General features: G+C 39.7%; 2 protein-coding genes across 2 annotated transcripts; both read left to right on the top strand.

Annotated features, from left to right (window-relative positions):
- Window positions 1–13,296: 13,296 nt before the first annotated feature.
- On the top strand, window positions 13,297–22,954 carry LOC105048496 (ubiquitin-conjugating enzyme E2 variant 1D). The gene is made up of 5 exons (XM_010927813.3): window positions 13,297–13,522; window positions 21,842–21,981; window positions 22,090–22,215; window positions 22,334–22,460; window positions 22,569–22,954. The coding sequence occupies exons 1-5, from the start codon at window positions 13,495–13,497 to the stop codon at window positions 22,625–22,627; spliced, it is 480 nt and encodes a 159-aa protein (XP_010926115.1). The 5' UTR covers window positions 13,297–13,494; the 3' UTR covers window positions 22,628–22,954.
- Window positions 22,955–24,055: 1,101 nt separating this feature from the next.
- On the top strand, window positions 24,056–25,185 carry LOC105048495 (plasmodesmata-located protein 7). Its single transcript, XM_010927812.4, has one exon. The coding sequence runs from the start codon at window positions 24,201–24,203 to the stop codon at window positions 24,990–24,992; it is 792 nt and encodes a 263-aa protein (XP_010926114.1). The 5' UTR covers window positions 24,056–24,200; the 3' UTR covers window positions 24,993–25,185.
- The last annotated feature ends 1,943 nt before the right edge of the window (window positions 25,186–27,128 follow it).

The raw sequence follows: 27,128 nt of genomic DNA, 5'->3' as shown, positions 1-27,128 counted from the left end.
TTCTGAACTATCTCGAAAAAATCTGAGGTCCAAAAGCCCACCTCGACGATTTGACACTTACGCCTCATTATCTGCTCTTTGAACTCAAATACTGATGAAAATCGAGGATCAAAGATATCTTCACTGATCTAATCCCATGAAGGCTCCACCGATAAAAAAGATAAAAAAAAGTACTGTCGCTTCCACCGAGACCGTAGCCATGATACTGAAGAGTGCCAACAACTTAAAGATGAGATCGAGGCACTAATCTGTCAAAGTTATCTCAGCAAATATATTCGAGATCGGATGAGTTAAGCTGTCGAATAATACTAGAGGCCCGACAATGAAAATGAGCTCAATAAGCATACTACTAGGGTCATCAACATGATCTCAGATCTCGATGAAGCTCAAGAAGCAGTTGAGGTAGCCAAAAGCCCTTCTCCAAAGTGATAGCATACTGACAATACAATTTCATTTTCTGATGATCATGTCGGAAGAGTCCAAGCTTCTCATAGTGATTCTATTGTCGTCTCTATGACAATAGCAAAATATGATGTACAAAGAATATTAGTTGATAATGGAAGCTCCGTTGATGTATTATTCTATAATGCATTTCAAAAAATAAACATGCTAGGTCGATTAAAATAAGCCATTGCTACGTTGCTCAGATTTTCTGAAGATTCTATAGCTGTGGAGGGAGAAATCACCTACTAGTCACTACAAGAAAAGAACCCTGACAGTCAACTGTATAGCTCACCTTCTTGATTGTCAAAATATCGTCAGCATATAATGCTATTCTTGGCCGATCTAGACTCAATGCTCTTAATACAGTGGTTTCTACTTATCATTTATTAGTCTGATTTTCAATAAGGAATGGTGCCGAAGAAATGCAAGGAGATCAAATGCTTACTAAGTGTACTTCTTAATAGCTACAAACATGAAGAAACCAATAGAAACCTTGCCAATTGAAGTATCTGACCAAAAAGATGAAATTAAGATCAGCAAAAACTGAGGAGAACTAACTGAATGGCTTATTAGTATTCCTTTAGGTGAAGATCTAGAGAAAATTATTCAAACCAGATCTCAATTGAAACTTAATATGAAAAAAAAAATTGATATTTTTTCTTCGAACAAATACTGATGTCTCTGCTTGCATGTCAGAAATTTCTATCGATGTCATTGTATGCAAGTTAAATATTGATCCAAAGCATAAGTCAGTATAACAAAACAAGAGAAGCTTTATCCTAAAAAGGCAAAAAACAATAGATGAGGAGGTTGATAAGCTTTTGAAAGCTAAGTTCACCAGGGAGATACAATATCCGAAGTGGATTGCAAATATTGTCATGGCTAAAAAGGTAAATAAAAATGAAAGATCTGTATTGATTATATCGACCTTAACAAAGTCTGTCCAAAAGATAGCTTCCCTTCCCAAGATCGACCAACTCGTTGACACTACTTCGGGATACAAATTATTAAGCTTCATGGATGCTTTTTTCTGACTATAATCAGATCAGAATGGCATCTGAAGATGAAGAAAATACAATCTTTGTCACTAAAAGAGATTTATATTATTATAAAATAATTTTTTTTATCTTAAAAATATAGGTGCCACATACCAATGCTTAGTCAACAAGATCTTCAAGCATAAATCGGCTGTAATATAGAAGTCTATGCTGATAATATCTTAATAAAAAGTATTGAATCAAAATGATATATTACCGATCTAGAGGAAGCCTTCAAAGAATTACATAAATATCAAATAAAGATGAACCCCAACAAATATACTTTTAGAGTAACATTAGAAAAATTTTTGAATTTTTTCGTAACTCAAAGAGGAATAGAAGCTAATTCTGAAAAAATTTGAGTACTACTCGAGATGAAACATCCAAGCACAATAAAAGAGGTACAATGACTTACCGGATGGATAGCATTGCTCAATCGACTCATATCTAGATCAGTTGAGAAATATCTTCCTTTCTTCAAAATCTTAAGGCAGATCAAAGATTTTAATTGATTGAATGAATATTGAATTGCTTTTGATGATCTCGAAAAATATCTCGACATGACTCCATTGTTATCAAAACCAATTAAAGGTGATGAATTACTCATGTAATTATCTATTTCAACTTACATTGTTAGCTAGATTTTAGTCCGAGATAATGTAGGAATACAAAAATCAATCTATTATACTAGCAAATTACTTCGAGATGCTGAAACTCGATATTCTAAAATTGAAAAGATGATCTATGCTCTTATTACGTCGACTACATGACTTCGACCTTATTTTCAAGCTCATTTTGTTGTTATTCTAACCGATTAGCCTTTGAAGTCAGTCTTGCAATGACTTGATACTTCGGATCGGATAGCCAAGTGGGCTATTGAATTAAGTAAATTTTATATTCATTATCTATCTCGATCTTTATTGAAAGCTCAAATATTAGCTGATTTTATTATAGAATATTCTATTCTTGATGAAGAATCGATCTCAGAAAGTCCAAAAAATATTGAAAAAGATTTTTGTTGGGTGCTACATGTTGATGGGACATCAAATTCAAAAGAAAATGGAGCTGATTTGATTCTAACCAGTCCAAAAGATATTATCACCGAGCATACTCTAAGATTCAATTTTAACACTTCAAACAATGAGGCAGAATATGAAGCATTCATTGCAAAACTCAAATTGGCTAAAGAGCTTGATATCAGGAGACTCAAAGATTTTACCGACTCTCAACTTATTGTCGGATAGGTACTAGATCAATTTGAAGCTAAAGATTCTATAATATTTTGATATCTGAAGAATATAAAAGAATTATCAAAAAATTTTGAAGACTTAGAAGTCATACAAATATGGAGATTGGAGAATGCCTGAGCTGATTCCCTATCACATTTGACCACATCAAACTTTTTCGAACTCAACCAAAAGGTTTCCATTGATAATCTTGAAAAGCTAAGTATTGAAGTCTTGCCAATTATCCAAATTGAACACGAATCATATTGGATTGATCCACTATTGGATTATATTATTAAAGAAATTCTACCGATCGATCCAATTGAAGCAAGAATAATTAAAAGACAAGCTCCATGGTATGTTATTCAAGATAATCAATTATACAAAAGATCATATTTATTTTTATTACTTCGATACTTGCGACTATCAGAAACTAATTATGCTCTTCAAGAAGTCTATGAAGAAATCTGTGGCAACCACTTGGAGGGTAGGTCATTGGCTTACAAAATCATTCGAGAAGGCTATTATTGGCCTACTATCCAAAAAGATGCGGTCAATCTTATCAATAAATGTGATCAATATTAAAGATATACTAATATTCAACATCAGCCTACAATCAAACTCATTTTTATTATAGCATTTTGGCCTTTTGCTATATGAAAAATGGATATTCTGAGACCTTTCCTAATAGCCACAGGATAAAAAATTTTTTTGATTGTGGCTATTGATTATTTCATCAAATAGATGGAAGCTGAATCTTTGGCATAAATTATCGAGAAAAAGATGTAAGATTTCATCTGGAGGTCAATTATCTACCGTTTGACTTATCTCGGATCATAATCATCGATAATGGACGATAGTTTGATAATGAAAAGTTTAAAAAATTTTATTTTGAGCTTCATACAAAACATAGGCTTACCTCGGTGAGACATCCACAATCAAATAAAAAAGTTAAAGTTATTAATAGAACTATCCTTCAAGGTCTAAAGATCAGGCTCACGGAGGCGAAAAATCTTTGGGTAGAAAAGCTTCATAGTGTTCTCTGAGCATACAGAACTATACCTCGGAGGTCTATTGGAGAAACACCTTTTAAGCTTATTTTTGGAATAGAAACTGTAATATCAATAGAGATCAACCTACCAATAATCAGAATAAAAAATTTTCATGAAGAAAATAATTCAAATTGGTTGAGGACCGATCTAAATCTACTTGATGAAACTAAAAAAAGAGCTCGAATTCTTATGACAACTTATAAACAAAAAGTAGCCAGATATTATAACATTTGGGTAAAGTCTAAATTCTTTCATAAAGGAGATTTAATTCTCTATCGAGCTAAAGTCTTAAAATTCACAAAATAAGAAAAATTTGCTCCAAATTAAGAAGGACCCTATCAAATTACAGAAGTAATTCGTTCGGAAGCATATCGAATTGAGAATTTGAATGGTATAATTATTCCATGAACATGAAATGCTGAAAATCTCAGAATGTACTATTAATAAAATCTTTCAATAAAGCTTTCAATTTTTGTCGCAATGAAGATAAGTTTTTGATCGTCTCAATGAAGATAATTTCTGCCAAAAAAAATTTTTTCATCCAAACTAGATCGATGAAAATCCATCAAACGATGATGATAACATATGATCATATCTCAACTAGATCGGTATCAAACTGATCGAAAGAAATAAATCTATCCAAATGAGGTGAGATGTCCAACCAAATGAGGATAGTATAAAGAATCTCATTCATACGAGGTCATTAGGTATGACCAAACAAAGATGAGAAAAAGATAAGTGTCCAAATGAGGTCAGAAAAAGCCAAAGTAAGGCTATAATAATCCCAACCAAATTAGAACTACTTGATGTAGGACATATGATCTCTGGATTGGACTTCATAGATAAAAGATGTGGGACATCTAATTTTTGGATTGAACCTCACAGATAAAAAATGTGAGACATCTGATCTTCGGATTAGACCTCACAGATAAAAGATATGAGACATCCGATCTTCGAATTGGACCTCATAAATAAAAGATGTGGGATACCTGATCTTTGGATTGGATCTCATAAATATTTATTGAAATATTTGATTTTTAGGATAGATTCAATAAGAATCCGAAGTGAAGCATCTGGATCTACAAGTTGGGCTTCGCGACATCGGTTCCAAGCAATTAATAACCAAAGTCATAAACAGGCATCACAGATTAAAGTTTTATACAGACACAAAGATCCGATCTGCCATTCCAAACTCAAATAAAGATATTTTTGAAACCTTTATGATAAATTATCAAAAGTCAATTCATTTCAAGTTGATTGATTTGATTTAGTTCAAGTCAATGACAAGTTTATATGTTAAGTTTAGCCATATCGACTTTATTATTAATTTGACTGAGATCAAGTCAATATTTATTAATGGCTTAATTGTTTATCCAATGAAGTTAAATTATGTTTATCTATAAGTATTTGATCGAAGTCAGATAATGGTCATCTATAATGAAGAAATTATGAGTTTTTCAAGTCATTAAGACCTAGATCGAGGCAAGTAAGATTGGTAATATCCGATGTGAAAAAAAAAGAAAGAGATAGACTTGAAGAAAATGCATTCCATTGATATCAAAAATATTTATGAAAGCCTACATCGGGCTAATACAAAAGTTTAGAAAAAAAAAAGTTACAATGATAATTCAGGCATTAGCCTGAGGATCATTTGCTAGAGGAGCTAGAGCAAGATCCTTGTCAGTCGATTCTACTAAAATAATCTCAACAGCTAGGACCTCGGTTGAACTTACTGAGACTTCAGTTAGAGAAATCTTTGTTTGAGAAATAGATTGGGGCACCTCAACAGAAGGAGCAATAGGTGGCGTTGTAGTGACAACCTCAGGTGTAGCTCCAGAGGTCACTTTGGATGCTGCTGCCAAAGTTACTTCTCTGGTAACCTTACTGAGATTAAGGTCAGAAAAAAATTTTATGATCAAGCTCTTGCAGCTCAAGAAGCCACAGTCGAAAGCTCCATTGGAAGCCTCTATGACTTCATCTTGAAAGGTATCTGAAGTCTTTTGATCTTCAATGGCCTTTGAAATATACTCCTTGTCTTTCTTGAGTTGCCATTGGCATGAAAGAAGGCCGACGAAGTCACAATTTTTGATTATCGATTTGGCTTCCTTCAACTTGGCCTCCAACCCTAAAGTCTTCTCTATTTCCTTCTGCAGCCTATCTCTCCGATTATTTATTTGGTGTTGATTGTCTAGAAGCTACTGATTCTTCTACTTTATTGTATCTAATTTTTCTTAGAGCTATCTCTTCAGCCCCTTAGCAAGTTCATTCTCTTTGGTAGCTTTCTTTTCTGCTGCCTTCTTGGCCTCTTTCTTGACCTTGAGCTCCTCTTCTAGAAACTTTTTATTTTCAAAGAATCATGTCAAGTGCTTATTAAGCAATCTGAAGAACATGACGGATTGTAGAAAGAAATATGTGAATACATTTAGATTGGTAAAAAGCTGATGTAAAAGAAAAAAGGAAAGAAGTAAAGAAGGATGAAACTTATATCCAAAATACTGTTGAACCCATAGTTTATTATCTACTCAATAAAGAGGTCCCTGCTTCGAGCATCTAGATCTTTCTGGGGCATCATAGTGCACAATAGATCCCTACTGAACCTTGGCATCTCCAGAAGTGATACCTTGGAGAGGTTAATCCTCTTGGATGAGGTAGACGGTGAGTTGACATCGAGAGTTTGAGACCTCGACCACTGCTCCATTGACTGAGCTGACTTCATCAATGTCGGAAGAGGTGCTGGAGAAGAGGCCTGCCTTAGGCGCACAGATACCTTCTTTAAAGGTGGATGACCTACCTCGATGGACTGTCGAGGTTGATTTTTAGCCATCGACAGTGCAACAAAGATCGAGACACCATCCGCATCTATTGATATGGCCGCGGTGAAGATCAGGGGGCAGCCGACATAAAAGGAGTGGCGACCTCCTTATTCCTCTTCAAAGTAGGCTGACCTGCCGGATCTTACTTTCTTTTCTTTGTATCAGCCAGTCTTTTCGGATCGAACTTCATTATTGCTATAGTAAAAGAAAAAAAAGATTGTTAAAAAAATGATGATGAAATGAAAATGATGAAGAACATAAATTGACATCAGACTTATCCTAGAAAGAGATTTGATTGATGCCAGTATCAAATAAAGAATGATCGGACATCAGTAGGCTCAGCTTGGGTACCTTCATACCCAGTAGTTCTATAAAGACCTCCTCATCCTCAAGTAGTACCTCATTATTAGAGTTCCATGTGGTCTTAGGCTTATGCCAGTTGCAGTTGAAACCCCATGAACATTTGAAGAAGCAAAGAAGAAATGATTTTTCTAATTACGGATAGAAGAAGAAAGGGCATGATCGAATTTTTATTTAGACTGAGATAAGAAATACTGCCAATCTTTTTCATAAGGGTGCTTCTTTAGGACGAACAGCGTCCTAAAAAAAAGAGACCCTAAGCTCTATAGCAGAGAATTGACAACACATGATGAAAACAATGATCATCCTAATGGTATTGGGAGTGACTTGGGTCGGATGAAGTCTATAGAAATCTAAGATATTACTAAAGAAGGATGTAAGCGAAATCGAAGTTCAGACCGAAGTGCTTCATCATAAAATACGATACAACCTTTTAGAGGTTCAGTGATCCGATCATCCTGACCTAAAATTATGAGTTGGAATTTTTCAGGACTTGAGTATTTTTTTTAAAGTTCTTAAAGATCGAGATCAATCAGGATAGATTACTCAGTGCTAGAACCAAAGTAATCCAAGAATCCCCTTATGAGAGACTCTGGATCCTCCCAACCTGAAGTACTGATCTCGACCATTGTCCGAGATGGAGTTTTCACTTCGAACTCGAGCAATGATTGGATCGACTGAGGTATACGATCGTCCTGACTCATCTCGCTACTATCAGAGGATATTTTTGAAAGAAAAAAAAATGAATGAAAAGGACAAAGCAGATGAAAAGAAAAAGGAAAGAACTATCCAGAAGAGAAAAATAGGGATTAAAAAGATCTAAAATCCTAGAGTTGCATAAAAAAGAAGCCAAGAATGAAGAAGTCTAGCCAATAAATAAAGATGAGGTTCTGAGGAAGCTTTTGAAGAATCCTTCTTTTGGCTTCGATGGACTACCCCGGCTCCAGCAACGTCAAAAAATCCTTGCTCTAACTCCGGTGATATTGAGAAAGCTCTGAGAAAATTTTGGCAGGACTTCCGCATAGAGAAAATAGTAAAATAATTTTTAAACGGAGTATAGACCTATTTATAAAACTTATCAATAGTTCAGATTAATTAGCTACACCATCAGATCAATGCCACTTGTCAGTAATCCAACTGCTCTGAGAAAAATCAGTTTGACACACCTCTTCCTGATTAAGCTGTACAGGACTGATCCGTGAGACAAATAAAGTGACCAATAACAAGCATGACACGTGGCATGCACATGTCTGAGTACAACTGCTCAGGTAATAATGAGCTTCTGATTCTCTAAGCACTCATAATTACTGAATCTGACAAATCATTTCTGAAAAATGGCATGTCACTTTGAATAATTAAAAAATTAATATTTTTAATTGCCCACTATACAGCGCATTTATGTTGGTGACAGAAAATCAGATAAGATCTTTTGGACTAACTTTCCACATCCGACGTGAAAAATTTCACTTCGGATTTGAAAAGTGGGAGGCATGTGTTGGTATATATAAATCAACTTCATCATCAAGCCTGTTGGGTGGATGTCTGGCCAGAACACCACCTCCCAAGATCCTTTCAGTACCACGCGATGCAGCAGGAAGAAAGAAGAAACAAAATAAAAGGAAAAAACAATCAAAATACGTGGATCAGCCACAAAAGGGCTCGCCTCCACGGGGCATGCAAACTTCACTATGAAAAGAAAATTTTACAAGAGGAGACCTCACCCTCAACCCTTGTACACTCAATTCTCTCTCATCTGAAGTTCCCCTCACAAAAGCTCTCTCTCTCTTGGAGACCCCTGAACCCCTGAAGAGCCTGGCGACCGCTGTCCAGGAGCCTCCTGCTCCTCTCTCACAGCGCTCTCGCCCCTCTCTCTCTTCTCGATTCGTACGGCAGCGAGAAACCCGAAAACCACACCTCTCTGTTACCTCACAGGGCCTTTTTAAAGGCTTAAACACTCTTTAAACTTGATTAGAGAGGGATTAGGAGTCCTAAACAAAGTCAAGAAACCCTCCTGACCGTCGGATCAAGACCGGGAGCATCCTCGGCCCTTAGATCGCGCTCCGGTCCACGAAATAGGGCCGTGGACCGCGAGAAACGCGTGGGAAACGCCCACGCGGTCCACAGACCGCTCCATGGACCACCCGGTCCACGGTGGACCGGGGATGGGCCAGCAGGCCGCTGGGTCGCGTGTCCCGCGCGGGCCTGGGCCTGGGTCGCGCGTCCCGCGTGGGCCTGGGTCGCGCGTCCCGCGCGGGCCTGGGACGCACGTCCCGCACGCCGCCGCCTGCGGCCGCGCCGCTGCCGCCCGCCGGCGGTCCTCCGCCGCCTCGATTCTCGTGCCGACTTCGAAAGCTCGTATCTCCTCCATCTGAGCTCCGTTTCAGGTGATCTTGGTCTCTTTGGACTCCGTTTTTCGCCGCGAACCTCACTGTGGGGTCAATATGGGCTGAATCTCGAGACGTCAAATCCTAACAATCTCCACCTCGACTCGATATTCGGCCTCCTCCAAACTTCGAGAGCTTCTGGATCTCCTCGTCCCCATGCCCTGGGGCAATCGCCTGCTGATCATGGATGGGCAAACATGGGAGTCGAGCCAGGCTGCTCGATCCCATCTCCGTCGTATGCTGTGCTCCTCCTGACCTGAGACCTGCTCGGGGCATCATCCTGCGGCAATAGGAATCTTACCTTGCGACGTCGCCTCTCATCCTCCTGAGTCTCCTGTCTCGTGCCCGATCCGCCTCCTGGAGCTCCACCTCGCTCTGGGCTCCACCTGGCTCCCGATGCTCCACCTCGCACTGGGCTCCCTGCCAGGTAATAATGTCCTCTGCTCCCCTTCTTCCCCTCCAGCACAATCCTATCGCCGCGTAGCACCCTCAGGATTCCTCCACCAGCTACCGTCCTGTAGCCTCTCGAATCCAGTCTGCTAAGTGAGATAAGATTCAGTCTGAAATCGGGTATGTATCGAACCTCCCCCAATCTCCTCACTGCACCGTCATGTGTCCTCCAGCTGACCGTTTCAATGCCTCTGATCGCACAGCTCGATCCATTCGGTAGATATACAGTGCTCTCACTGTTCTCCAGGGAGTCAAACTGCTCCTCTCTGCAACACACATGATAGGGGCATGCAGAATCTAATATCCACTGCTGGGAAGAAGTAGATACCTCGTCAGATATCTCCAGGACATCTCCATCTGAATCGCTGCCGGCCGTCGCTACAGCAGCCACCGTCCGATTTTTCAGTTGAGGGCAATCTCTGGCTAGATGCCCCAACTCCTCACACCGGTAACACCTGGTTTTGTTCAAGTCCCTCTTGGACTTAGACCGCCCTCGTTGCGATCTCCTGTCGCTCCGTCTACCGCCTCCTGCTCCTCCAGAAGCCACCAAAGCTGAGCTACTGCCACCTGAGCTCGAAGCTGGGTTCTCCCTCCCGAGAACCTCATTCTGGAGTATCGCCGCGGTGACCTCGTCCATCTTGATAGTGCTCTTCCCCACTAGAAGAGCAGTCACCAACGACTCGTACGAAGGGGGAAGCGACGCCAGCAAAACCAGCGCCCTGGTCTTCTCCTCAACGTTCTCGCCAACGCTGAGAAGGTCGGTGAGGATCTTCTGGAAGTGGCTCAGATGCTCCTGCACGCTCTGTCCCTCAGTCATCCGCAGTTGGTAAAACTGCCTCCAGAGGAAAAGAGTGTTGGTGAGAGATTTCGCCATGTACAAATCCTCGAGCTTCGACCACAGCACCGTCGGGGAAGTCTCGCTCAGCACATGGATCACCACCTCATCCGCCAGGTACATGCGGATGGTACTCACCGCCTGCATCTGTAGCCGTTTCCAATCCCGCACCTCCATGGTGGTCGGCTTCTCATCGCACAAGAGAGCATCGATCAACCCCTGTTGGATGAGCATGTCCTTCACCCTTGCCTGCCACAAGGAGAAATTGCTCTTACCATCGAACTTGTTGATCTCCATCTTGATTGTTCCTATTTTCTCCATCTTCAGTCTTGCTCACCACCGCTGCAATCTGCGTCCTTGTACCGCCTTGCTCTGATACCACTTGTTGGGTGGATGTCTGGCCAGGACACCACCTCCCAAGATCCTTTCAGTACCACGCGATACAGCAGGAAGAAAGAAGAAACAAAACAAAAGGAAAAAACAATCAAAATACGTGGATCAGCCACAAAAGGGCTCGCCTCCATGGGGCATGCAAACTTCACTATGAAAAGAAAATTTTACAAGAGGAGACCTCACCCTCAACCCTTGTACACTCAATTCTCTCTCATCTGAAGTTCCCCTCACAAAAGCTCTCTCTCTCTTGGAGACCCCTGAACCCCTGAAGAGCCTGGCAACCGCTGTCCAGGAGCCTCCTGCTCCTCTCTCACAGCGCTTTCGCCCCTCTCTCTCTTCTCGGTTCGTACGGCAGCGAGAAACCCGAAAACCACACCTCTCTGTTACCTCACAGGGCCTTTTTAAAGGCTTAAACACTCTTTAAACTTGATTAGAGAGGGATTATGAGTCCTAAACAAAGTCAAGAAACCCTCCTGACCGTCGGATCAAGACCGGGAGCGTCCTCGGCCCTTAGATACTCTTTAAACTTGATTAGAGAGGGATTAGGAGTCCTAAACAAAGTCAAAAAACCCTCCTGACTGTTGGATCAAGACCGGGAGCGTCCTCGGCCCTTAGATCGTGCTCCGGTCCACGAAATAGGGCCGTGGACCGCGAGAAACGCGTGGGAAACGCCCACGCGGTCCACAGACCGCTCCGTGGACCACCCGGTCCACGGTGGACCGGGGATGGGCCAGCAGGCCGCTGGGTCGCGCGTCCCGCGCGGGCCTGGGCCTGGGTCGCGCGTCTCGCGTGGGCCTGGGTCGCGCATCCCACGCGGGCCTGGGACGCGCGTCCCGCACGCCACCGCCTGCGGCCGCGCCCTGCCGCCCGCCGCCGGTCGCCGACGGTCCTCCGCCGCCTCGATTCTCGTGCCGACTTCGAAAGCTCGTATCTCCTCCATCCGAGCTCCGTTTCAGGTGATCTTGGTCTCGTTGGACTCCATTTTTCGCCGCGAACCTCGCTGTGGGGTCAATGTGGGCTGAATCTCGAGGCGTCAAATCCTAACAAAGCCACATGGCAACATCAAAATCATCTGAAAGCTATTGATTAAAGTAACCTAGATCGATCAGATACCAATTTGATTCAACTCTCAGCTCAACTCTGTACTGATCTGAATTGACTAGAGTTGGTTTCTGATAAAATATGATGATCAATCCCATTGTTTGCCGATCTATCATAAGGGATATCGAACCAGAACTAACGTAACCCTAAAATATAGACGGTTACCTTATAGTTGTCGTCCAACTTAATAGCAACTATCTTCCAGCTATGCTACAGCTAATCTCCACATTGGTAAATAACCCACGATCTCCATATAGCTGGCCATTCTGTTATAACAAACTAACGGTTTAACAGGCTCTTCTAACAGCCAACAGTCCAAGTAAGCTCTCTCTATATAAAGAGAAGCAAGGTATCCTACACAAGATAAATCATAATTCATAGAGTTAAGGCTCTGCTGAAACTTTTTCAATTTTTTCACTGAAGAGAACAAGAGTCGTCACTTTGCTCATTCAAAATCTCTCTTCTTGCCTTCCAGTTTTTCTATCTCTACTCTGTTCTCAAAGTTCCGACTGACTTAAGCATCGAAAGATTTTAAACCGGAGGATATCCCATCGAATCTGAAACTTCTTTTGTAGGTTTACTCGTAGCTTACATTGATCTGGTCTTCAACAGCATCTCAATTCGATCTTGTACCAATCTCACCTTCTTTCTTTCGGAGCCTTGCGACAACAAGTGGAAAGATCTCAGATAAATACCATTATATAATGTTCTAATAAAATATTTTATATAAGCTAACACATAGGTCTACATGATTTGTCATAACAAATATCCTAATCCAACAACAACCATTAGTTTACAACATGTCTCTCATGACACAAATTATTTTTCTTTCTTTTTATAAAATCAGTAATCTGTAGCTTTCATTCATCTAAAATATACATCTCCACGAGTTGGCGAACAAACTCACTCATGCATATATAAGTCTGGAAATCACTACATATTAGCTTGCACAAAATGTGTTCTTTTAGCCCCATGCAGTAAAAAGAAGAAAGGGAAAACAAACTGAGCTAAAGTTGTTTTTTTTTCTTTTTTTTTCCGTTTACAATCTCCCCTGGCTCCCTTTGTTCCCCCCGCCGTTACCTGCTGCTCCCTCTCGGAATTACTTTTCCGTTGTCACGTATTTTTCTACCCTCCAACCCAACCTCGTGGGAGGAGTGGTTGGCCTCCTCTTTTCCTCTACACCCCCTCCCTTACCCCTCTCTCTCTCTCTCTCTCTCTCTCTCTCTCTCCCCCCCCCCCTTTTCGCGGAGGGAGAACACAAGCCCCGAATACCGTAACCCTTGGTGACGGTTACCTGCCCTTATTTCCCCCACTCGCCGCATTCCGTCTCTATAAGAGGGAGAACCCAGTGTCAGTCCCCCGACCCAAGCTACAGAAAAAGAAAAGGAGAGACGCCGCGATGGGTTCCGAGGGATCGCGGGTGGTTGGTGAGCTTTCATCATCATCATCTCCCTGATTTTCTTCTATGCTCTCCGATTTTTCATTTCTTGATGTGCTCTTCTTTACGGGGATCGTGCTTGATTGCGGTGCTTTTAGGGTTTCTTTGCTGATTTTCCGAGGTTTTCTTTTGCTTTTCCTGGAAGGAAATAGGAGATGGGTGGGTTGAGATTTGGATAGGAGAATTATTTGATGCTGTTTTTGAGGCGCTTTTGTCTTTCGTTCTTAATGATTTGGGAGTTGAAATGATGGCGGTGGTTGTGTTGGGAAAAAAAAAAAAAGGAATTTTTGACCTGACATGGTCGGTGCAGATAAAAATATTGTGCGAAATTCTGCGGCTTCTGAATTGTTTTTCTTTGCATTGATTTTGTATCTGGAAATTAGATATTGGTGATTTGAAATGGAGCAGGATGTCTGATAAAAGTGCGGTGTATTATAAGGAAAGATCTAACATGGTATATACTTTGCTAGCGGACAAACAATGTTGAAGAACTCATCATCGTTTAATGCTAGTTTCTTGGGATATTGGGCTACTCTTGAAGATTCCAAGATGGTCATAAAGTCGATATTGACTCTGGAAAGTTGAGTATTGTTGGCAGGGGTACGTCCGAGGACGTAGTAATTTGAATATGAGCTTAGTGCTCGTTTCAAAACCAAAGTAACGAAATTAAGAGGAAATGAAAGGAGGAAAACTTCTGCTCATGCGATTGTTGATACAGGACTGTCATTCACAATTATCTTCTTTTCTTTCCTGTTCTATTTAGATGTCTATTGTGCATGCATGTGTATTGGTGAAGGAAGGAAGAGAAATTTGTATATCTTTCCTATAGGCTTTTACAGGCTCTTGTTCTCTCTTCCATCTCTTTTCATTGGGAAATGTAGAATTGTAGATTAGTTAGGATTTAGATAATGTGGCTAGTGATTTTCACTCAAAGTAATTTAATATGGTACCCCTCCTTCATGTTAATCCACTCTTCCGCCCTGCAAAAACAGGTTATTATGGTATGTTGTTAACTAATCACTTCCAATTGGCCGTATGAATTAGCTATTATTGCATGAACATGGAAAGAATGGTTACATTCAGACACGTGTCCAAGTATCTAACTTGGGAAGATACATACTTAGAAGAAAAAAATCACAAGGTTATAACATGGAAAAATTCAAAACATTAATTACTTAGATACATTAATTAGAAGATACAGGTATACTTAGAAGGAAACCAATGACTTTAATTAGGTTATAACATTAATTACTTAATGTTGCAGAATACAAAACTTTGAAAGGTTATATGCATCAAGTTGTTTTGTCTTGTATAAAATTGACAAATGCTTCTTTGATTTTAGTGATAGTTTATTAGAAATTGATTGTCATTTAATCATGAGTCTGCGATAATGCCACTCTAGTTGTCATACAGGAAAAAGCAGTCAATAACATGTTAGAAAGGTATTAGTGAGAGTAAACTTGGTCATGATAAATACTTTGAGTTTAAAAAGTGGTCACCAATATAATCATGAACTTGTAAATTGATCATTTCTTATCTTTGTTTACTATCATTATAAACATACATGTTCCTAAATAGAACCTTCAACCTAGCTCAAGCACAAAACTCATATGACATTTCATGAGGTTTCAGTGCCTTCATTCTTAAACAAAATGTAAAGAGTCCAAAGCTCAGTTTTAATTATAACGAGATTTTCATGAGAACCATTTCGGCCTTCATATTGGAAGAATCCAACCCTCCATCAGCCTCAAATGCCAATAATCCAAGAATATGGTCCTTGTCTAACATATCTAACATGTATTGTCGATGCACATCAACATGATCTTTCCCAGACAGAAGCAAGTGTCTAGGTAGGTAGTGACATTACAAGCTTCCTTAATATCGTGGTTTGAAGTTTCATGCCAGAAGTAATAAATGGGGCTAAATATGTTATATAGATTTGTTATACTGACTTTTTTGCAATTTCTTCATTTGTTTATATATAGGGAAGGACATGTTGAAGGTTAAGCTTAGATTGTATATGGATGTGAGAGACTATGCAAGCACGTGTTTAGTTCCATATCGATTGTATATTAAGAGATCTTGGATATTTTTATGGGGCCAAGGAACCCAAGTAACACTTTCCACCTAGTCCTTTTGGGTGAGGTCCTAAGTCGTCAAAATGTCGCTTGGAGGAGGGGGGAGTGGGGTGGGAAGGGGGCGGGGGGATGAGCATTATGGTGGAGTGATTAATGGACATCAAAGGTTTTACGTTGGCCAAGATCTTGGCTTTTATCAGTATTAGGCATGCTTAATAAGTTATATGGACAACCTTGGTCCTGATTGTTTCAGCCAATATAAGCTGGAAAATCCCAAGATATAAGCTGATACGATATGAATATATCAGCTCCCTTCAAAAAGAATGATATGAACATATTGTCTGATATCACCTTTTTAGCTCCTAAAATGGGTGCATTAGTTAATAACTTGCTACTATATTGATCGAAATTTTGCCATATTGGTTCGAAAATATTGGCTGAGATCTCGAGAAATCTCGAATCTCTCCAAAACTCCATGCTTTCCATCTCATCCAAGATAAAACATGATCTCGGTTCATCTCAGACTTGGTCACTCATCTGAATTTCTCAAGTGCATTAATAGCACGAAAGGATGCTTTCCTTGGTCACTCATCTGAATGCATGCTTTTTATTTCCTTTCCATAGTAATATTTTGCTGTTGTGCTATGCGAGTATATTTATAGTCCTCCTTCAATGTCTACCCTCTTTGTTGTTTATGGCATGTTCCACACTTGTTTCCCAAAGCCCTCCCTTTCTCTTGTAGGCTTGCAGCTAATGTTTCTGTTGCTAATACGGCACCTTTAGAAGCTGTTCCAATCTAGATAATAATTAGATTTTTTTTCTTTTTTATTGTCATTTGATTTTACAATTGTAACCACACATTTTTTTGGGACAACAATTAGGTTAACATTTGCTGTTTCATGACAGGTAAATGTTAAATCGTAACATTCTTCCTTGTAGTCTTCTGTAGTCTGAATAAGGAAATTACTTTCCTATACAACACACAAAAACACTACATATTTTGCTTTAAACCTCTGAGGTTACTTGCACTCTTTAACTAACCAAAGAACTGGATGAAAGCTGATATTACTTGCAAATTCCTAGAAAAACTATGGACGAACATAAATTATCAAGCATTTTTTCAACAATATATCCTTGTTTATGTAATATTTTTAATGAGTTCTTAACTATTTATTTTTACATAATATTTTTTAAGCCAAAATATATGCACATTCTGGAAACATGTTTTCATTATTTTCATATTGTAATATACTTAACTTGAAGTTTTATGTATCTATGTGGAGGTCTTGGATGTATACTGATTGTAGCACTCTTTTTGTGGTTCATATGGATGGAGTTGAATCATGCTAGATGAAACTTGGTTTTATGTGGCTTTCATACTTCAGGTGGGCCACTATCCTCCTATAAAGTGGTCAAGAGATGTATGCTTGTGGCAATTGGGAAATGATGAGTGCTACACTGACATGTTTGATGAGGTTTCCCTCACCTGCACATGGCATAAGCTTCACAACTCCACCCACTTTTGCAAAGTTTCAGACAGGGGCCACACTTAATGGGAGGAAGGAGTGGTTCACAAGGCATGTGGTTAATAAAATCTTACATGCCATGTATACAAAGTGCATATCTTGGATGGTGGTCTGGGAATTGGATTCACATGGCCAAAGGCCAGTTATGAAGTCCTGCAACCATTAGATAAGATGCTTCATGATAAATTGTGACTTTAAGATAAATAATATGGCTACATGCAAGAGTCAAAACATTTCCATTGCTATTCTTGTGTTCCATCAACCACTAGGTCCGTTGGTGATCCATATTATTAGAAAAAATTATCTATAGATCCTTCGATTGATTTGGACTTATTTTTAAGTCTCTGGACCTCTCAGGTGGAATAAAATCTCTCTGAACTGCATAAGAAGTTGTTTTAGGTTCCTACCATCCACTCAAGTCACCTGCTGCTGTTTAAGTCCACAGAAATGACAAAAGTGCCCTTGGATGGTTTTGGAGGGAAAGATTAACCCTTGTAACCAAACCATATATCCATGTCATCGAAAATTTATTATGTGTAACCAGAAATAAAAATTGGATAATCAGACCAAATGACCGTCTAACTAAGGCATATAACTGTGTAACCTGAACATAAACCTGTGTAACCAATTATCCAAAACCATCCAAGGGCACTTTTGTCATTTCTGTAGACTTAAATGGCAGTAGGTGACTTGAGTGGATGGCAGAGACCTAAAACAACTCCTTATGCAGTTCAGGGAGATTTTATTCTACCTGAGAGGTCCAGGGATTTAAAAGTAAGTCCAGGTCAATCGAGGGACCTATATATAATTTTTTTCATATTATTATTAGTAGCTATATTTGCAGCAATGGGGCCTTAATCAGCCCTTGCATGTTTACAAGGAAGATAATTCTGTGGATAATGGAGATCAAGAAAAAGGCAACAGAGGAGAGGATTGTTCTTCTTCTCAATTCTTGAAAGCACTCAACGCTTCAAAAGTGCAATTTTTTGAAGTCCTTTATAGATCCAATTTTTTTAAGGTCTAGGTTTTTGTAGCATTTCTCCATCTGTTGAGAACCTAAGAAATTAGGATTCAGAGTGATAACAGGAGCTTTAGGGGGATATGTTGGAGGAATAATGAGTTATTTACTGTTTATGATTCAGAGTGCCGCAGGGTGCGGGAGTTGGAGAAGGGGTGGGGGGAGCAGGTGTATGGCTTAGGAACATGTTAAACATCTAATTTGTGGTCTTTTCTTTTAACTTCAAAATTAATGACTTGGGATGAAAATGAATTGTTGAATTATTGGTTGGAATGTGGCACTGATATTTATGCAAAGGAATTATAGCACAATGAACACTAGGGCTCACACCATAGATAAAAAGTACAAGGAGAAGGTAAAATGAGAAGAGAGAGATGAAGATTTGGCATTTGGGCTTTGATATGATCTGGATTTTTCTTTCCAGTTATCTGTTGCTGTCATGGTTTCCCCTTGCTTTGGACAGGTTGGATACTCAAACGAGGGAGTCAGAACAAAACATGTCATGCAATTGTGTATGAATATAAGCTCAGCACTTTAAATGTCGGTACTTAAGCTTTTATTCACAGAATTATGAGCACATATATCTATCATAATCTATTAGATGGCTACCAAAAATTATTTCTAGGAGCAATTTGCATTCTTTCCATGTAAAACAAAAAATATATATATAGATATAATTAGACTCAAGGATTTAGGTACCGGCGGGATGTCCCGCAAGATATTAGGACAAGTATCATTCCATGTGTCGGGACAGGATCATCCTGCTAATGTCTTAGCATCTCAATCGGGACATCCTGGGACATCCTCTGTCCTAAGTGTTAGGATGGGGATGGAAAGTAGTGGATCTCGTTCCATGAAAAAATCGAGACAGTCCCATCACGCAGGGTTTAAAACCTTGATTGGATTTACTTTTGGACCAGGAAAAAATTGATGAACTTGCATTTTCAATGAGACTTTCTTTTGCCATGCAAAAGTGAGCCAAATTGATTAGCTTCTAGCTTTTCTTGATGACATACAAGAATAGGGTTTCCTCAATCACAAATACAAGATACAATGTTTAGCTCCTTCCGGTCATTAGATTGGTGATATGTTTTACGTAGAAAATTTTGAAAATTGAAGCTCAATTTGCAGCTTGTTCATTTTTAATTTATTCAATGAATTCTTGAAATGGGATATTGCCGAATTATTGAAGTTAGTATTTTAATGCAAATTGTTAGAAAAAAAGTGATGCACCAATCTGAATAATCACCGAATCAATTTTATAAGCTTTAATGCGAGGTTTTTTGTGTGAACTCATTGGAGAAAGATGGAGACAAATGACGTCAATCTTGAACAACCAAGTTGACTATACACTAGGAAGGCCAGTTCTGGAGATTGTTTTCTTATTAAAGGCAGATGGTGAAAATGTATAAAGTGGAGAGAATCCACTCCTAGGTTCTTGCTAGCATGAAGAGAATCAACAATCATTATTGATGCAAAGAAAGCATGTGATAAAGTGCAACATGAAGTCAGTTAGTGGTTGTCAAGGTAGAAAGGTGCATATAATAAAGTATATCAAGTGTGACTAGTGCTCAGATTAGCTATGGTGAGACAAAATAGTTGCCAATAGTGGCATAACCATATTAATTGTGGCCTGGGTCATAAGTTCATATTACTTCACCGATATTCCATCGATTGATTTAATATATATAGCGTTCACATTGATGCTGAAGTGTTATATTTTTTAGGGAAAGGAGGGACTGCAAAATCTATACTCTAACTGTGGGACGATAACTGATGATGATGAACTACCTCAATTTGATCCTTTTGCTGCTTTGGTTTTATTGCATAGAAATTGAAGGGTGGGTTGTAGATGCCTTTGGATGTATTTGGTGCTTGTTATGAAGGGTGTGGCAACATAAGTGTTAAATGATGAGAATGTGCAGGTGTATCTGTGATAAAAGCAGAAATATGAGTGCTTGAAATGAGGAAATTAGAGGAAGCATTGAAGATAAAGTTCAGGATGAGTAACGAACTTCAATCTTTGATTCTAGTGTTTGATTCTAGGGGGCATACATATGACACGAAGATGAAACAGGCTCAATAAGGAGAGGAACCGGTAAGGAGAGGATCTTGGATTACAAGTGGTGACAAATTGCCAATGGTTCAAGACATATGAATGTAATCGAGGTAAAAGTTCTAAGAATTTGTTGAATTTATGGTGGCATGTAACTGTGTCTGGATTTAATGACAAAGGAGGATTTTGTAACAAATTCCAACCATTGGGATTACAGTGTTGCTCTTACTTGGAACTTATCTATTCCATTCCTCATGTCAACCTGTGGAACTCTAGTTAATTTTCTTCAGTGATTTGATTATTAAAAATTTACTTATATCAGGTGGTTGTAAAGTGTTGTGATTTTCCAGTGTAACCATCTAGATTACCAATTTGTCAATCTTCTAATGAACTTGGTTCTTGTATAAAACAGATGGAGCAAGGTCAACATGTATCATCTGAAAATAAGAACAAATTGGATGGAGCAATTGTTGTCATGTTGCAACATGCTTGTTTTTCTATAAGCTGTTGTGAACATTAGGCCATTGGAATTGTATTTGACAATGTACAACACCAAAAAGCCTAACTAGAGCTAGCAATTGGTTGGTTTTGGTCAGTTTCAACGTGGATCAACCTCCACCATCAAAGCCCAACTGGCCTGAGCTGATTGCACTTCGCTGACTAAATCCTTTGACAAACCGGTGAAAAAGATCCAGCCAGAGTCCGGTGGGAGAAAAGGGAGAGAAAATGGAAGAGGAAAGGAAGGAGAGGACATCAATGGACTGTGGTTTCTTGTGTCTTTGATGGTGCAAAGGCAACATATGGCAGCAAGATGTTGGCCTGTTGCGAGGCAGTGGGAGGACACTGATATGGGGACAGGGTGGTTGGTTGTGGCGGGCCTACAAGTGACTGTAGGACACTGGAGGTGACAGGGATGGAGGCAGTGGTTGGGATGACTGGATAGGTCAAGGAGGGGAGGATGAGGATGATGGAAGGGTACACAGAAAAGAAGTGCAGGAGAGAGAAAATTTGGAAAGAAGAAAGAGACTTGGGGATTTACCATTTATGAATTTGGTATCATATTAGTAGCATCTGTATAAATTTTCTTATTAAAATACTGTACGTGCTGATTCTGTGTCAGACCATGTTAACTCAAATTTGATCGTACCTGATAAGTGCAGCCTCTCTTGATCCAGACCAACCATATGGTTGCAAATGGGCTTGGTTAGGTGGATCAGGTTGGGTTAGATCAATTAATTGGGATCAAGATCACCAGTGTTAAGCATAACGAGGTAGCATTTATAATCTTGTGGTCATGTCTCTTTGTACTTGGGCAATTGATAGCCTCCTATCAATGATGAGTTTTTGGTGCATTAATTAAGATTGACAGTCCATTCTCACGATATCTTGATCGTTGATTTCTTGAAATTTTCCTATTGTTTATTTGTTTTGCTTTCAGTTCAGGCTGTTTCAGAGCAGAACTGCAGCTCATTGTTTTACTTTGCATTTTAATCTAATTACATGCTTAAAACAAGCTTATGTTTCTGAATTATTTGATGCATCTCATACATGTGCAAGGGTGTATTGCTGATAAGGCAATTAATTTTGCATATGTAACTATACATACCATCTCATTTGTTTTATTTTTCAGTTCCTAGAAACTTTAGATTGCTGGAAGAGCTTGAGAGAGGCGAGAAAGGTATCGGTGATGGAACCGTGAGCTATGGAATGGATGATCCTGATGACATCTATATGCGTTCCTGGACTGGGACAATTATTGGTCCACACAATGTATGTGTTGTCCTTGCACCTTGTTTAAATTAATGAAGATGTCATGTTCATGCTATCCTCTCTGCCTTAAATAAATGTCTCTGATGATATATATTGCTTAACATTCAGACTGTTCACGAGGGACGGATATATCAGTTGAAGCTATTCTGTGACAAAGACTATCCAGATAATCCACCAACTGTGCGATTCCAGACTCGTATAAACATGACATGTGTAAATCAGGAAACTGGAGTGGTACATATATTATACACTAGCTAAGACTTTATCATACATTATATGCTAGCTAAGATTTTATTATCTCTAATACTGATGAAATGTTGCACTTTAGCTAGTTATAACTTTATTTTGCCAGGTTGAGCCGAGCCTCTTTCCAATGCTTGCACGCTGGCGAAGGGAATACACGATGGAGGACATACTAGTCAATTTGAAGAAAGAAATGTCGGCTCCTCAGAACCGGAAGCTTTACCAGCCTCCGGAAGGTAGGTCTCTCAGTGTTCTAGAACCCATCTGTTAGATATTTAGTTCCCTTACAAATATGTTGCGGTAGCTTGAGATTTACAGTTTAATAAATTAATAAACTTTTGCAGGCAACGATGACCAGAGGGTGGAGCAGAAGGGTTTGGTTCTCAGGTGCTGTATCCTTTAAGTGAAAGAGATGAATGCAGTGATGTAAATATCATCTGGTTAAGATTGAGGGCGTCGCGAAAAGGCACCCTAAATTGGCACTGTTTGCAAGCCAGTGCCAAACCTGTGAAGTTGGAGCTGTAATCCTGTTTCTATAACTAGTAAATAAGTTATATGCTCCAGTTGCTATTAGCAATGATGCTCCTGCGTATATGGTACTTTTGAGTGCAGAAGGCATACGAGCTTCAAATTAGCCGTTAAGGTATTCTTATGTCTTGACTTTGACCTTTGTCAGAGAACAGTGCAATGAAGGTGCAATAAAAAATAGTGCTAAGAGACCTATTTATTATGTTTTCTCATTTTTCTTTGTTTTTGTAAAGTAAATGTTTGCCTCGGGTGATCAATTATACTATTGAAAATATATTCAACAACATGTTGATTAAACTATAACAGTTTATATCCTTAAATCAAATTTACATGTTTTAGTTTAAGTTCATGGGATATTATTTATACTTGTAAATATCGATGTTTATTTAAAAAGGCTGTACTGAAAATACTCTGTCGTAATCCACATTTGTCCTGCTTTCACTGTTGCTGGCTTCGTCAATGATTACATGTCAGTGATTGCAGAATCCTAAAAGTTATTACATCCGCGCTGCTCTCTACTTTTTTTTTTTTTAATATTTTTGGGGGAGAGAGAGAAGATTACACAAGGCTAGTTCTTTTCATCAAGAATAGTTCGCATGTTAAGTCTAACATTTAGCCTACAAAAGTCCTCATCAAAAGCTTTTTGAAGGTTTTTTTCCTTAAAAAAAATGATAAAAAATAGTTTTTTTTTTTTTTTCCTGATAGAGGATTAAAAAAAAAATTTAAAGAACTAACGGTGAATAAACATAATATTTTTAGAAGATATTTGATTCATAATCAAAATTAAAATATATTGAAATTAAAATTAAAATGATCAAATCATCTAAAATATTTGGTTCGATTTGAAATTAAAATCGAAATCAAAATTTGAATCTTTAAAAGAGATTAAGAATTGAATTTTAGATAAATTGAGTCATTTTTAATTTACTCTGATTTTAATTTTAAATTTCAATTTTTTCCGATCAAATATCTCCTTAGGCTACCATCAATCCAGCATCTTGATCCTTCTGGACATATGCTGGGGACGCCAGAATATAATCTCACTGTGCAACTTCATTGTCGGTTATATCCTCCTGCTTGTCGTTCATCCGGTCATTCAAATATCCGCCACATTCCTCAACTATTAAAAATTCCTAAAAAGAAGATTGCAGAGATCGCAACCACAAGAATTTGTCCATCCAGGTTTTACCAAAAAAAAAAAAAAAAAAAAATTCTCCATCCAGCCCTAAAAATTGATGCATCTTGTACCTTGCACGTGCCTCATCAAAAGTATCAACCAATGATTTCGCCCAGAGATTCGAGCTGTCTACCCTGGAACCGCTACCACCTTTGCTTCCTCTCGCTCCCTCTCCCTCGCTCACCTGCCAAGTTACTTCCAAACTAAGTATCCATCAGCTACATAAACCGCAAACAGACAAACCCAGAGAAAACAACCACAAAAACCAAAAATGAAAATTTATCCCCTCTCCTACGTGTCACTCCTCCTGCTCCACTCCCTTCTTCTGTCCACCGGCGCCGCCTCCGGCGACGACTCCACCTTGGTCTACGCCGCCTGCTCCAACCTCAAGTACGATCCAAACTCCCCCTACCAGTCCAACCTCGACTCCCTCCTCACCTCCTTCGCCAACGCCGCCGCCCTCTCCACTTACTCCAACTTCTCCTCCTCTTTCGCCACCCCCGCCGCCCCCATCTTTGGCCTCTACCAGTGCCGCAGCGACCTCTCTCTCCCCGACTGCGCCTCCTGCGTCCGCTCCGCCCTCCCCCAACTCTCCACCCTCTGCCCCTCCGACACCGCAGCCACCCTCCAGCTTCGCGGCTGCTACCTCCGCTACGGCAACGACTCCTTCCTCGGCCGCCCCGACACCTCCCTCTCCTTCAAGCGCTGCGGCCCCGCCGCCACCTCCGACCACTCCGCCACCATGAGCGACATGGCTCTCTCCTCCCTGGCTTCGCCGGGGGCGGCGGTGGGACCGTTCCGGCTCGGCGTCGCCGGGCAGGTGCGCGGGGCGGCGCAGTGCGTCGGGGACTTGAGCCCGGAGGACTGCGGCGCGTGCCTCGCCCACGCCGTCGGGCAGCTGAGGGCGGAGTGCGGCGACTCCGAGTCGGGGGACATGTACCTGGGGAAGTGTTACGCGAGGTTCTGGTCCGGAGACGGTGATGATGACTTCTCTTCGGCTCACCGGCGGTCGCTGTACCGGGCTCTGTGGCTCCTTCTCAGTGTGGTGGCGGCGAGCATCTAGTTTACTCGATTGCTTTCTAAAGTTTGGATGGGCCTTTTTCCTCTTTTGGTAATGAAGTTTGGATGGGCTTTTGCTAGCTGTTTATAAAACGACGAGCTTGAGGTGGCTTTGTCTGCTTTAATTGTGCTGGATCTGAGATTGTACACAACTTTGTTTTGCTTTTGGTAACTTTTGTACACAACTTTTTTTTGGACGTTTGCTTGTGCGACGCTTGGTTTGTTAGCTGTACATGATACGAAATGGGTGTCTCCTTTACGATTGCAGCTGATTTCTTCCATCAACCTTGCGGTCTGATGGATTGGCTAGTACGAGGGTTGAATTGCCGCCCAGAACTTCGTAGTATGATTTGACACTTGCTCATGTTTAGTTTGAACGACTAGACCTAACTCAAGCCAAGCCAAATATTAGGTTGGTTCGTATGGGTGTTGTTGGGATAAATCATCCTCCCTTGGCCGGCTAATATTTATCTTCATCTTTCTGCTCACTAAATATGCAACATTATGAATTGAGCCAATTTAGATCGATAAAAAAAATTCAAGTTGATATTTGGCCGGCTAAGTTCGACATACCATCGGCATCTGATCGATAATTTTTTTAGGTGCTTCATCGGCTATCTTAATTCCATAAATTTAAAGATCAAACAATGATTATTTGACACAAGTATTACTTATTAGCGATCGTAGGACGTAATAGTTGCTCACGAATGATCCATTACTTGACCATAATGATGATTAACGAAGTAACCGTCTAGTAAATATCATAATCCCTATGTTTTATATTTTAGAGATGGGAGTTACATACTAACGATATTCTTCACTCTATATATAGCGTTAAGCAAGAGGATTGGATAAATTTTTTTCTAGCTGATTACAAATTTTTTGGCTTTTATTTTTTTTGGCTCTCTCTGTTATTTTTTTCTCCAACTAACTTAAATATCGGAGGATTGCTCATCAGACAATCTTCGACAAATAAATTTTATCTTGTAAATTTCCTACCGCCCAGCATTCAGATGCTATAACTTGGCTTACCGTTGGCCAATCTACCGGAAAACGATAGCAACAGGTATTAATTGCACTTGATTTCGATGGGGTTCGAAGGCTCCAAAAATTTTATTTAATTAAAATAATTTTTAAATTGATATAGTGTAACTTTCACATCAGTCCAACATAATCGGGATCAACTGGTCGATGGTTCCGGTACTTTTGCATTGCATTTTATTTTTTAATTTTACTAAATGTATTCAAATCAGATGGATGCGGTCCATTCGTTGTATTTAAAAAAACATATTTCTGGAATGTATAAAATTGATATAAGCAAAATCTAAAATGATTGAAACAGCGATTATGTGTCATGCTTGCATGTCCGGTCATACCATGCAGGTCATTTAAACAAAGAAGAAGTAGATAACGGGCCGTAAGAGTTTCATCATGCATGCAATGTTAAGTGCAGCGATGCTCGCGGTCACATCCCACTTCCGTTCGCAAAACAGATCCATGCATGCAGATCATGTATGCCAGCCATGTTGCATGGACCAAGCTACGCAAATCAACTATGAAGTTCAATTAATGCAATCAAGAATGTTTCGTAGTTTTGGTTATTTAAGCGCAATTCAATCCATCAAGGGGAATTCGCTCAACCCTAAAGTACAACCCATCTAATTAAGCTAGTTAATATTTGAGCTCGGTTTAGGGAGTTCTTAAATGCAAGGAGATTGTTGTTCGAGCCTTGACATCAAACTAGGCCTAAGCTTCTTTTGAAAGTTCATAAATTCGATCGATGCGGGATTTGCTACAATTATCCTATAACAGTAGAATTATCGATTTATACAACATAAATACATTAAGCAGTCCTCTTAATTGGTTTTGAAATGATTATATGAGTTTGAACTAATAAAATTTTAGATGAGACCTATTAACACAGTTAGAAACACAAACAAAAACCTCCTTTGTTGGTATTGATCAAATGACCCAAGAGAACCTATAATAGTCCCACTCTTAGTTCTATCTCTAGTAACATGGAATTTAAATGTGGATCTCGTTAAACTCATCATTAGTTAAAAACAAATATGAATTATCGGCATCTCCGAGGCACTAACCTGTGAGCCTTGGAGTTTTACTTGGGAAATCCGCGGAAGGT

The sequence above is a fragment of the Elaeis guineensis genome, chromosome 7 (assembly GCF_000442705.2).
Source record: "Elaeis guineensis isolate ETL-2024a chromosome 7, EG11, whole genome shotgun sequence".
Classification (NCBI taxonomy): domain Eukaryota; kingdom Viridiplantae; phylum Streptophyta; class Magnoliopsida; order Arecales; family Arecaceae; genus Elaeis; species Elaeis guineensis.
The sequence above is the reverse complement of the archived record's forward strand: the minus strand, read 5'-3'. Positions and strand labels throughout refer to the sequence as shown.